The following is an 11,594-nucleotide window of genomic DNA, read 5'->3' as shown; positions in this document are numbered from 1 at the left end:
TCACAACATTTTCCAGACTGAATGCCCATGCACCATGGGCTAGCTTTTAATGTACGTCCCTTCCAGTTGTTAACAGTGTCTGGGCTACAAGTGAGTATGGATGGCTATGGCATGTACATTATACTGTGAAGCATGTTATCATGCATGCCAAATTTTGTATGCACACATTTAAGAGAGATTGAATTTGCCGTATTGGACATGGTATGACTTCAGTTACCAAACTTTTGCTAAATGCAGTCATCTTTCCCATTACAAAATGCTCATTGAACAAGTGGTTGCTCAAAAACAACAGCAAAGGATAAGCACTTGAATTGACAGTGTCGCTAATGTGCAGACATGCACATACATATGTACACTGCTGCACCGGCGGGGGGTCCTGGGATGAAGTGATACCTGATGCCCAACATGCCCAAGTCAACCTCTTATGCTGATTAGCAACAGCAAGGATCAGCTTGCTGCAGTCTTTCAGTTACTGTCCAAAATCCTGCAGCAATCAACAGTATGGATCCATTGTTACACCATGGACTGACGGGTAACCAAACCTGTTTTCGTCCCATTCCTCCCTCTACACAAAGGTTGCTCTCAATTTTCTGCCGTCTTTCGAGATGATGACAGTCTCCTTGCCCTGAAAATTAGTGTCTCCGCTGGCTACACTCTTTTGGTAGGCACCACCACTGGCAGGCATGGTGTAACCCTGTGCGCCTGTTGACGAGCCACTGCAGGCACCGCTGGCACCACCTATGGTACCACTGGACGAAACTCTTGGTCTTGCTCCTCCTGCAGAGGGGTGGGACCATGTTGGGTGGCCACCAACTTTCTTGTATGGGATTTGTTTGCACGAGCCATGCAACCCTGGCGTGGTCTGGGCATCAGTACCGGAACTAGTCACTCTGGACCAGAACTCTCCATGCTGTGAGCCCTGTCGACCGGCAGGCTGAGTGCCACTTGGCAGAGCACTCATGGAGTTCATACTCGGTGCAGAGATAGTTCTCCCTATTCCAGCACCCCTGCTGCTGTGGTATGAGGGAGGGGGCCTTAAGGCCCGGCTGTACATCTGGCTCACATCTGGCTGTGCCTTGGGCGGCGCCTCAACTGTGGGACTCGATCCGTAGAAGCTCCCGTCCGGAGTGGTGGGGATGGGGCAGTAGTTTGAGTAGCAATTATTTGTTTCTGTTTGTATGTCAGGAACACTCTTGGAACTCGGGAGGAAAGTGTTGTTATTGTTGGAGCAGGACAGCTGCGCGGCAGAGATGCTGCGCGAGTAGCCATTGGAGGCATAGCTACCGGAGTCCAGGATGGGTTTGCTCAGTAGATCTGGCGTGTGGCCTGGCAGGGTGCTCCCAGCGCTGAAGGGGTGTATAATGGGGGTCTGCCTGGTGGGGCCAATGTCTCTGCTGGGACTCTCCTGCTTGTTGTTCAGAGAAGGGGGAGGTGTGTAGTTTGCCATGGTCTCCTGTAAGGTAGAGTCAAGGTCTGGCACTGGGGGCAGCTGGAGCTTGGACTCCGATGGGGAGGAGGTGAGAGTGGCATTCAAACTGGGTTGGTCCCCACTGCCATAAGAGCTATTAAACTCCAGTGAGTAGGCGGTGTTGTTGTGCCCATGGTCGGTGGAGTCATTCCCATCACTCAGACTGTGTCCGTAGGCTCGTGGACTCAATTTGTCTGCTTTATTCGCAGGGTAACTTCCCAACTGGTAAGAGTCTGGTGTCATCGACAGAGGCACCATGTCTGGTTTCTGGCTGTAGTTTGCAGTAGACGTGTCATCCCACGAGGTGTCCCGGTAGGTGCTACTCACGACAGTGTCGTTGAATCGCACAACCGGATTCCGTGGATTCGAACCGCCGAACAGTTCCTCGGCCTGAGAATGCGTGGGTAAGATGCCGTCAGAGAACACTGCCCCACCATTCACCACAGCGTTTGGTCTTGGAGGCGTGGACTTCGGACGCAACTTGAGAGCTTCGATGTCGGCTGCCGTGAGCTCTTTGTGCTGGTGGTTCTTGCCGGAGGACTCCAGCGGTTGCGTCCCGTAGGGAAGACCAAGAGAACTCTTTGGACGGTTATCAATGGGATTGGTGGAGGATAAAGATGTGCTGGGCACCTTCAGAAAGTCTGGAAGCTCAAGATTGCGGAGTGTGAGGCCCCTCTGGTCATCAAGGCGTTTATTCTGGGCTTTTGAAACCATGGCAATGAGATCTAGTGAAAGAGATGCAAGAGAGGAAAAGAACGCATCAATGAACAAAGGATACACCTTGAAGATTTTAACCTCAACATCTTCCTCAAATCAAAGCAATACCTGACAAAAATGTACCCAAAGAGTGCAATCTATTGACATTCACTTCGTGAATAATTATCAATGAGACACTACTTATCCACCTGCTGGTAGTAAACATCACAGTTACATGGATATCTCATTCCCGGAAGATACTGCATTCTTCTTTAAATTAAGTGTAATTTCTGTGTTTTTTGTTTCAAATGTTTCAGTGCATTGATGAACTTAGTCAGATTTTTTCACCAGAATGTCGAAGTAATCATTCTTTGTATGCTTCCCTTGATGATAAAAATCGTCTAGGATTCTCCTATGGGTTTACCATAATTAAAAGTACTGGTACTCAAAAAAAAAAAAAACTTGACTTGAGTGTTCTCGAAACAATATAAAACAAAACAAAACAGAACAAGATGTGTAAGACATGTATTTCAATATGCAAATGAGCATGTTACTTCTGCTTGGCACTCGGCAGGGGCCTGAAGAGACAGTGCATCAAAAATAATTTGGCAACTCGTAACAGCGTGATCCCCAAAGCAACAAAGAGTAAACAGAGAACTTGCTAGTGGTCCGCATGCAATTCTGTGAGCCCCTTAACCATAGGGTGTTGTAAGATTGAGATACATAGGAAAGAATATCCCCTGCACAGCACTACGGAATATGTAAGAAAAAGTGGGAAACACAGAAAGTGGAAATAAGACAAGTTTTATGGTCTTTTGAAGTATTGAATGAATCAAATTAATTGAAAAAAAAGTAAAAGTAAAAAGACATCATTACTAATACTTTCACAGAGCAGAAATAAAGAATGTCATGTTATCATACCACACTAAAGTTTTGACAAATATTACATGTTAACTTCATTATGACTGCAATAGATATCATTTAATCACCAGCTAGCATAATTGTTATGACAACACTAATATGTAATCAATATATATACAATGTAACCAATATGCAATGGCAGATATGTAATTCTTTTTTCTGAATGCTATCGACTATGCTAATGTGTTATCAAAATTGAAACAATATGTGAGCTTGAATAATGTAAAATTAAATCAAAAGAAATGATGGCATAATTGGCTGAGCTGAAACAAAATCGAAAAGCCACTTGGAACGAAATGAACGTGCTATGTCATATTGCCGGTATGCATAAAGACGCAAGTCTGTAACACTTCACTGTCGCAACTTTCTAGTTCATCTTCCCCTCTGGGCTTCATTTAGGCCCCATCAAGTTTCCTACGAGGAATGGACTGTGGTATCATGGTCATATTGCCACTCTGGAACCTCAAGGATGTGTGTTTAGAGCCACTGCAGTGCCTATCTTACTGCTTTAAAGGGAAATATCAGCTCCACTGCATCCCACCATGATCACTCTTTGATGGATGGAAAGACAAAGGTCATCTGCTAGGTTTAATGCAGCGTTAAACTTTTAGACTTTCCGTGCTGGTTTTAGAATTAAGTGGATCATGAACATGTTTGTTTTCTTTCACTGGTCTGTGATGTTAAGGCTTCAAAACAAATATGAGTGAAGTGAGGGAGGTGATATCACACGCTGCTATGGCTAGCCTGGCTTATTCTGTTGCAGTTAAAAAGTTGATTCCTGCCTTTCAATTAGTGTTAAGATTTTTAATTCTTTTTTTTTTTTCCGAATGCACATATTGCTAGCACAAACATTGTCTGCAGGTTATAGCACATCTACACAGAGCTGAATCTGCTGCCTAGTACGCATGGACATTAAGCAATGAACTTTAAAAAAAAAGAAAAAAATATTCTTTGTGCAGTGTCGCCCTCTATAGCTCCTCATTGCAACTCCAAAGCATGATTGCCCATATTATGTCATCTCGATATGTTGGAGTGTCTAATTCTAATTCTTGTGAGGATTCTTCACAGGAGTATCAGAGAGCAAAATGTTAAAAGTGCTTTCCCTTACTACCCCCACAACCTCACAATCCCAACTACATGACATGACATGATAGCCCATGTCCTACAATGTAGAGCATTGACTGCAAATGAGTAATAAACAAGAAAAAATGAAAACAACACAGATGCAAAAATAATCACCCATCCCACTGGTCACAGAAAATTATGTTTGATCTTTTGTCCGATTGCTTGTGCTACTTGATGTATACTGTATAAAAGACATTTATGCTTGGAACTAAATGGGCTCACTGATGCATTGAAGCATTGGGACAACAAAAATATGAAGATCTACTCTAAACAAATGCAAACTTTTGCAGTGAAGTACAACATCACTTGAATCTCATTTGCGTGCAAGAACCAAAGGATACAGTGTCGGAAAAGACTCAATCTGAGACATCTATAAGATGCCCCTGTAGTTACTATGAGCCTGATCACACCTTTTTTTGTATTATCCTAAAAGTGGTAGTTATGAATGATACATGTCCATCAATTCTCTCATCACTTTAGTAAAATTCCCACAATTGGGAAACAGAGAAATGATAAGAATTTAGTCATTCATGGCATTAAAAAAATGTGTTTATAGGCTTACACTAGTTTCAAAGAAACTAATGACTGCTATTTATCAATATCAAAACCAATCATTGTTGGAACTACTCATATCTGATATCAGTAATATTCAACAATGTCACACTATAACTGAAGAGTAGTATGAAAAGAACATGGTAGGTAGTTAAACACAATTATACTCCTGGAAAACTAAAAATTACGAAATAAACACTTATATCGGCATAATCACAGATTCAACATTAATTTTTCACAGACTGAACTCTTTTTTAACAACTGGCTAGTCTGAATATGCACATGGCATATGGACAGTCTCTTTACATTCAAGGTACTAAAGAATTCATCAAAATAAAATATTGACGTGCCCTATTTTGAGAGCACTTTCATAACCTCATAAGATTATGCAGAAAAAAGGGCAAGACTGTCCAATTACATAAGGATATAAACACAAATGTTTGGATGATTTTAGTAATGCAGTTGTTAGTAAAATGACTTCTCTTATTAAAAAAAAAAATTATAATAATAAAATAAAACAACATTATCTAGATATTCTAATGACATGTGGATAGAACACATGCTTCTCACCCTTGGTAATTTCTGACCAAAATTTGACGAGAAATGGGTAAAAAGCAAATTTGAGAGCGGATCTGATGAAAGTAGCTGGAAAAAAGGGCTGATGATGCAAGACTAAACAAACAAAAAAGAAAAGCATGCAGACCTATGTACAATGTACAACACTGATGATAACAGAATGTACAGCGGATAAATAAGGGGTGTGTATACATGTGTATGTGTGTTACGGCATGCATGCACCTGTGAACACATCACTAGAGTTACAACTGGGGAGAAGAATCCAACTTTTCCCTACCAATCTTTTATTCTTTTTTCAGAGTCGATGCAGATTTGCAAATGTTGATGCCATAGCATCAAACAAAGACCTCTGGACAACAAAAGACATAAATACATAGAAAGCATTGCATTAAACCACAGATAGCATTAAAGAGATTTGACTGGTAAAGCAACATACAAAATTTATCATGTCTGATGTATTTAACTGGAGGGCTGAAATCTACTCCTACTAGATGAGAGAGAAAAGAAGTAATATTCATAAAACCACTTCTTCATTGAAGAAACACTAGCTCTTCAAATACAATCATGATGAATGTCAATGCAGATAGAAGGCATTATTCTGTTTGTGCTTTATCAACTCGATGTGATCGTTGGATGTATCTTCAAAGTGGTTAAGTGGGGGAGAAGCATATACTTGTAATTCATCACAATAACAACCACATTTTCTTTTTAAAAGTGGTATCAATACTTGTCAAGATTACTTTACAATGATGATAACTATAGTAAGCAGTCTAGCTGTGCTAATTCTGTCATGAACAATAAATCAATCAAAAAGCATCTTAAGATCAAATTATGCAACCTTCTTTAATGACATGGGTCTCACATGTATTGCTGAAGTCTTTCTTTTCAGACCAAGAAACATCCAATACATCAAGTGTTACCTTTTCTTCTTCATCTTTTTTTTAAAGGAATTTGCTGCTTTTGCTGTTTTCTTTTATCTTCCCATACTGACAAACTACAAACAAGTCCCCTCTTTAAGAGTACTGAGATCGTCTGAACTGGCAGACAAAGTTTCAAAAAAGAAACATTCACTAGTAAGTTAGTTACAGGGAGACAAGGATACAGACAGGAGGTGCAGAGCGTATCTACCGAGGGGTGCAGGACCAAGGGGAAGAGGGGTCAGGCTACAACACAGTACAACAATTGTATTCAAACTGGAGAGAATGCTGGGAAAACAAGAACTAATGTCTGGGACTGGGGAAGGGGTGGTAGGGGGGCAAGAGAGGAATGGGTCGAGGTTTATGCCATGCACAGGCACAGTAGAGAGTCTACAATAGTCACCTGGAGCAATTGAAACATCACAACAGACTAAAACTTAAGTTCGGACAAGAAAAAAAAGGAATCATAACTTCGATTAAAAACATGCCAAAATTTTTGTCTTTCTTTCTTTCTTTCTCTCTTTTGCAAATTTATCAAATTTAGAGAACATTGACCTTCTGAGTTTGTTCCTCAAAAAAAGTATATGGTTTCCCGTTTAAGCTTTGAAAAAAAGAAAGAATAAAATCTGGAAATTAACTCGGGCATTTTCAAATGTATGGAAACATGTCTAAATCCAACAAATGATCCCATAAGCTGCTTCTGTCCTGATCATTGGTGAAAGTCTGCCACCATAAAACCAGCTATACCAACCTTCCGTGTCCTTGTCCATGATTTTGAGGTTTCCTTTCCTCCGCCCCTCCGTTCTCCCGTTGGTTAAGGCCGGTTCCGCTGCTGGTGTAGCCGTGGGAGATGCTGGGGCTGGGGCTGTGGTAAGGGTGCCCACCTTGGTGGCAGGGGAGGCAGCGGTGGCAGCTGAGAGGTTTCTCTGGTCTCTCCTGGTGTCCCCAGGGGGCTGCATGGACATTGTGGCAGTGAGCTAAGGAGGAAACAATATGAAAATAGACATAAAAGCTCTAAGGTTTTCCTATGCGTGCTCTTACAGGAGAAACCTTGGTTTACTCTGCACAAGTCTTTTCAGTAACCCAAATATGCACTGTGTGTACGCTGTATATGAATTTTCGGCTAAAATGTGAATCAATTCATTTACAAGAATGATTAGACTACTCTGCCAGATGTACAGGGTATTCTATCTTCAAAGACTGCAGGTCAGCTTAGGAACATACACACACACATTAGATCCAAAAAAATAAATAAATAAATAAATAAATAATAATAATAATAAAAATTAAAAAAAATTAAAATAAAAAAAATAAAGTAAAATAAATAAAATAAAATAAAATAAAATAAAATAGAATTAAATCAAATCAAATTAAATTAAATTAAATTAAATTAAATAGAAAATAGAAAAAAACTTCTAGTCCTCTGACAAACACCCCTACACTCTAATAATCTGCAGTAGGTCACTTTCTGTGAACGCACTCCCTTGGTAAAATATGACAACATCTTACACATGTCTGTTGCCTCCTGTATCACCCTATTTCTCTTTTGAGCAGATTCACAATAACAGGAATCCCAGCCTAGGTAAATACACAGTGATTTCATATTCTGCTTTGGAATAATGCTGGCAATGACAGAGAGTAAGCTCTGTACACCAGGTCACTTCATATTTGCTATGTACATTTACCTGCCAGCACAAATGTGAGGGACATAGGCTTAAAGACATTAAACAAAGAAAGCATTTAACATAGCATCACATTGAACAAAAACAACAATAGATTTAGGGGGGAAAAAATTAAATCTGAGGTTGGCATGCTATGGTACATCACTGAAATTTTCACTTGCTAAAATTAGTTGAAGGTTGCTTTCATTTGAAAATTTGGACCACAACTAATTCCTGTTGACTAGTGTGAAACTCCAGAGGATGAATGGTGGGGAAGGCCAGCACTGGCAGAGTTTCCTTTGATTGTTTTTACTCAGTCTACTGGTATCTCTCACATAACCCCCCTCCCCCACCCCCCCCCCCCCCCCCCACCAGCAAAAACTGGAACAGACAGGAGGTGACTGGCTATCAGCTAAAGTACATTCTCATACAATAAATATAGTGTAAGACATCGGAAGAGTGTGCATCGGGGTGGTGCTATGACAGAGGCATGCAGCTTGAAACACACCTTGGCCTTCAGCATCTCAGTCTGCACAGAGCTCGTCTTGGGGTCCTCGTCGCGGAGGAAACTGTCGACGGAGGCTGCCCTCGTGTGGCTGATTTCATCGCCTCCCTGCTGCGTCCCGCTGGTGCTGGGACCAACAGACGCCCTTCCACCAATGTCATATGATCCTTGGGAGGTAGCAAAGACACAAACAGTCACATTGACTCTCAAGGGTATCATTCTGGTTGAATTTCCCCATATCACTTCCGACAACTGCTTCCTTTCCAACATTTTTTTTCTGTCAACATTTCACTAAAAACTATGAAACAGTCAATTTATGATCCTTGGGAGGTAGACACAAAGACACAAATAGTTGCACTGACTCTCAAGGACACCATTCTGGTTGAATTTCCCCATATCACTTCCGACAATTGCTTACTTTCCAACATTTTTTTCTGTCAACATTTCACTAAAAACTATGAAACAGCCATTTTTTTTCAACCCAGCATATCCTGCAACGGAAACTTGTGAATTGTGACTCTTCAAAAAGAGAACTGCATGCAATGACTGTGAAATCTTCTTTCATACAGAAGGCATTTTAAAAAGCAAACTGTTCCACACAGCCAAACATAATGGATGCAGAGTCTATAACATATCATTAAAAGGCAGTACATTTTCATCAGTGAACATTGTCTATGTCAGTAAAATTCAATTCAATTCAATTCACTGTATTTATTTCCACATAAGGAGTTAAGAAATACAAATAACATCACAGAATTTGCACCTGAGATTATGCAAGATAAAATGAATATTTTCACGTAATATTTTCAAATATCTGTACACGAAAATAACAGCATATACAGTATTCTTTAAGACCTTCTCAATAGATTCCTCCATTCCTAGGCCAATGCAGTCCTTCTTACCACTGTATGTCTTCAGTGTCTCAATGAGAATCCGTTGTCCATCCAGCGAGGCCACAGTAAAGTCCAGGTCCAGGGGGACTGGGGAGTCACTCTGGAGACAGAGAAAAATGTTTTTAGCCAAGTTTGGGGGTTTCTATCTCGTAGTTCTACACTTTGATATGATCTTACTGAAATAACTCCTGACCTTTAAATCGTATCCGGGCAATTACCCCCCGAGGGCAATTACCCCCCAGCTAAATACTGGTTAGTGGTAAGGTTAGAGTTAAGATTAGGGTTAGGGTTAGGTTTAGGGTTAGGTTTAGTGTTAGGAGTTTGGGTTTGGGTTAGGGTTAGGTTCAGGATTAGGATTAGGATTAGGGCCAGGGGAAGGGTCCGGGGTAATTGCCCAGGGGGTAGTTGCCCTAGACCCCTTTAAATAGGTCACTGCTGTATCATTTCAAGGCCCTTTAAAACACAGCAAATCTTGACGATGACAGTAACAATGAGGATGATAATGATAATGTGAAAAACAACAGTAACAATAATAAGAACCATAAAAAGTAATAACAATGTTAATACTAATATTAGAAGAAAAAGTGTAAGAAGGAGGGGAAGATGGAGTATAAATACAACAATGAATATAAATTACAAGATCACAAAGAAACTATGGTGCAGCTCCACAGCTTAACTATCTATGGAAAATGGGAAATCTCAGGTTAGGATGGAAGATACAGCCTGTACAAATTCTTGAAGGCCCTCTCTCCCGTTTGACAAATTTAACTTCACTGCAGGTGCTCCAAAGCCTGAAATGGAATCATCTTACACCATTTGACTCACCAAGTGAACTACCATTGCATCCAGGTGCAGCTTGTACTTGTAGGCCACTGGTCTCAGTACTTCAATGATCTTTTTGGACAGCTTGGACTTGACCCCTATGACTCTCTTGTTGGGCAGCTCAATCCTGAAAACACAATCGCATGAGAGTGGAGGAGTTCAGTGCCTTCAGTGTCACAAACCTGTACTCTTTAAAAGCATCGTGGGAAACAGATAAATCATTTCATCTAACTTTACATGCAATGCTTTCATTTGCACAGCCTTGTAAAAGGGTGTTGAAAGATATAACTACAAGTCAAGTGCTCTTTCTAGAAAAGTGTTTTTTTATTTCTTCATATTGTTGTCCAAACATGACGTCATGAACTGTAGTAGTCTTCTTATCCCGCAATGATGGTACCAAAACTTAAACAATTCATAGCCCTGAAATAGCTTGTCCAATGTCCCTGAAACTTTCACTGATGTGTTCTACTGATATTGCTGCATTGACTCAATCAACATGCATATTTGGGTTTCATTCCCCATCTTGGCTTGGCTTGAGTTTAGCCATGGTGCACACAAAAAATCTGTGCATATTATGTGAGCATATCATTTGTCTACTGGACTCACTTGAAGAGGACTCTTCTCTCCACAATGATCTGGCGTCCAATCAAACTGGTGGCCATCTGGTCCATGTCCACCAACTGTGGGGAGATGCATGCAAAATGCCTTTGAATGTAGAGTGTACAGTCAATTGGAATATAACCAACATGTCATGGCCAAATTAGAATAAAAAGGTTTTAGTAGGCTTGCTAAGGGCGAAAAAGGGGGTGATCGCTGCATTTTATAGTACAAATGTCCTATTTGGCACACATGTTCCTCTGTACAATTGGAATTTTTTCATCTAAAGAGACAATCTGTATCTATGCAAATAAGCCTTGATTTGCATAATTTGTACAAAAATACATATAAAAATTATTTAAAAATATATGTGCATCCAGCGGAAATACCTAATGTGGTAGAAGTATTCTATAGAGTATGTGGAAACAATTCCTGCAAAAATTGATTTCATACCTATGTAAATAAACATAAAATTTGCATAATTATGCAAGTTATTGCGCAAAAATCTGCATTTTTAAAAGAATTTCTAAACTATTAAGCACTTGATCTTGTAGTACAAAGTTTGAAACTGGGATGGATGTCCCTTGGGTCAAAAGTAAATGATTCATCTGAAGAGACAAACTGCCTCATATTGATATGGATATCATGCAAATAACCTGTTATTTGCATGATATCCTTTGCATGATATCCATATCAATACCTACACATCTATAAGCAAAAAGCCTTAATGAAGCCTTAATGAAACTCCCTTAAATCTCATCCTAGATATAACCCGTTAGAAACACTTTATGAAACAAAATGAGGAAAGAATTTGAATAATTGAATCCTCATTACCAGCTAATTTACATAATATACTTAAGA

General features: G+C 40.1%; 1 protein-coding gene across 3 annotated transcripts in view; it reads right to left on the bottom strand.

Annotated features, from left to right (window-relative positions):
• Positions 1-507: 507 nt before the first annotated feature.
• The window catches only part of LOC140241336 (uncharacterized), a 47,502-nt gene continuing 36,415 nt past the window's right edge, over positions 508-11,594 (bottom strand). For all 3 annotated transcript variants that reach the window (XM_072321062.1, XM_072321063.1, XM_072321064.1), the window contains 6 exons: positions 10,743-10,816; positions 10,140-10,263; positions 9,324-9,414; positions 8,425-8,588; positions 7,007-7,232; positions 508-2,193 (listed from right to left, as the gene is read on the bottom strand). In XM_072321062.1, the coding sequence (XP_072177163.1) occupies positions 566-2,193; positions 7,007-7,232; positions 8,425-8,588; positions 9,324-9,414; positions 10,140-10,263; positions 10,743-10,816 (2,307 nt within the window). In that variant the 3' untranslated portion in view covers positions 508-565. The remainder of the gene's footprint in view (positions 2,194-7,006; positions 7,233-8,424; positions 8,589-9,323; positions 9,415-10,139; positions 10,264-10,742; positions 10,817-11,594) is intronic.

This window comes from Diadema setosum, chromosome 18 (assembly GCF_964275005.1).
Source record: "Diadema setosum chromosome 18, eeDiaSeto1, whole genome shotgun sequence".
In the NCBI taxonomy this organism is placed as follows: Eukaryota; Metazoa; Echinodermata; class Echinoidea; order Diadematoida; family Diadematidae; genus Diadema; species Diadema setosum.
Note: the sequence above shows the minus strand (reverse complement) of the source record. Positions and strands in the feature narration are given on the sequence as shown.